The 1,247-nt window shown below is 48.4% G+C and overlaps 1 protein-coding gene across 1 annotated transcript; it reads left to right on the top strand.

Annotated features, from left to right (window-relative positions):
• Positions 1-285: 285 nt before the first annotated feature.
• On the top strand, positions 286-761 carry LOC110681292 (B-cell lymphoma/leukemia 11B-like; the record flags this gene model as incomplete). The annotated part of the gene is made up of 2 exons (XM_021857053.1): positions 286-451; positions 573-761. Coding segments are annotated over 2 exons (355 nt in total), but the record flags the coding sequence as incomplete, so codon positions are not given.
• Positions 762-1,247: the final 486 nt, after the last annotated feature.

The following is a 1,247-nucleotide window of genomic DNA, read 5'->3' on the forward strand; positions in this document are numbered from 1 at the left end:
GAACTCGACTTCGAGCCAGTCAGTCACACAGCGTGGACACAATCCGTCGGAAAAGAATTCCGAGCTCGCGCCCATTCCATTTAATTAGAAACAGGGAGGCGCGCAAGAAAGCGGCCTCCCAACCGGAATTCCCTCCCTTCCACCACCGCACCCCCAGCATCGCTTTCCGAAGACTTTGTTGTACAGCAGCCAGTGTTGAAACCAGTGGCAGAAATCTAATTAAATTCATTAAATTAGCTGTGATGAGATAATAATTTTTAATTCTTGTACTCTTCTTTTCTTTTCCCTCCCATCCATTCAGATTCAGACACCGGAGAATCTGAAGGCACTCAAGATATCCTAACATGCGGGTCCTGTCAGAAAACGTTCGCTCTCTCCGACATTGTGCGATTCATCCAGCACAAAGTGCTGCAGTGCAACAAGGAAAATTACGGCCAATGCTACTCGCAAGGTATGTACGACACACGTGACGGAATGTCGTCCCAACCACCGTATCCGGGACCGTAGATGACATGTGTTTCCGCTTCCAACATTCTGCTGCTCACTAACTTACTTTGCCGTTTCTCCCACAGCAACCGCCGGTGACAGGGATTCGGACGATGGACGGCCGCTGACGTTGGCCAACTCGCGGCGGCCCTCGATCTCGGCTCCGATCTCGGCGCGGAAACCCAGCGGGTCCCGGGTTCACACGCCACCGCCGACCAGCCCCGCCGAGCTGCTGCGGGACGGTGCTTCCAGTACGCCGAAACGGCTCAATGAAGGTGAGGAACTTGATTTTTCGTTTTTTTTTCGTACAGGAGCTGACATGACTCCAAAATCGCCCATAGCATATGCTTCAGGGCCCAGATAGCCGTAGTGGTAAACGCGCAGTATTAAGCATGACCATGCTGAGTGTCATGGGTTCGAATCACCGCTGGTCGAGGATCTTTTTGTAAAGGAAATTTTCTCGATTCCAGGCATAGAGTATCTTCGTACCTGCCACACGATATACACATGCAAAAATGGTCAATCGGCAAAGAAAGCTCTCAGTTAATAACTGTGGAAGTGCTCACAAGAACACTAATCTGAGAAGCAGGCTTTGTCCCAAATGGGACGTAATGTCCTTGGTTAGCATCTCATACAAAAAAACGCAACAGAAGAGGTTAAGAAACTTATTAACTTAAGTTTTAATAGGGTTCAGTTATTGAACAAAGAGAGCCTTTCAACGTTAGATAGGACCCTTTTAAAAGATATCTTTTTGAAAAACA

Source organism: Aedes aegypti, unplaced genomic scaffold (assembly GCF_002204515.2).
Source record: "Aedes aegypti strain LVP_AGWG unplaced genomic scaffold, AaegL5.0 Primary Assembly AGWG_AaegL5_hic_scaff_674_PBJ_arrow, whole genome shotgun sequence".
Taxonomy (NCBI): Eukaryota; Metazoa; Arthropoda; class Insecta; order Diptera; family Culicidae; genus Aedes; species Aedes aegypti.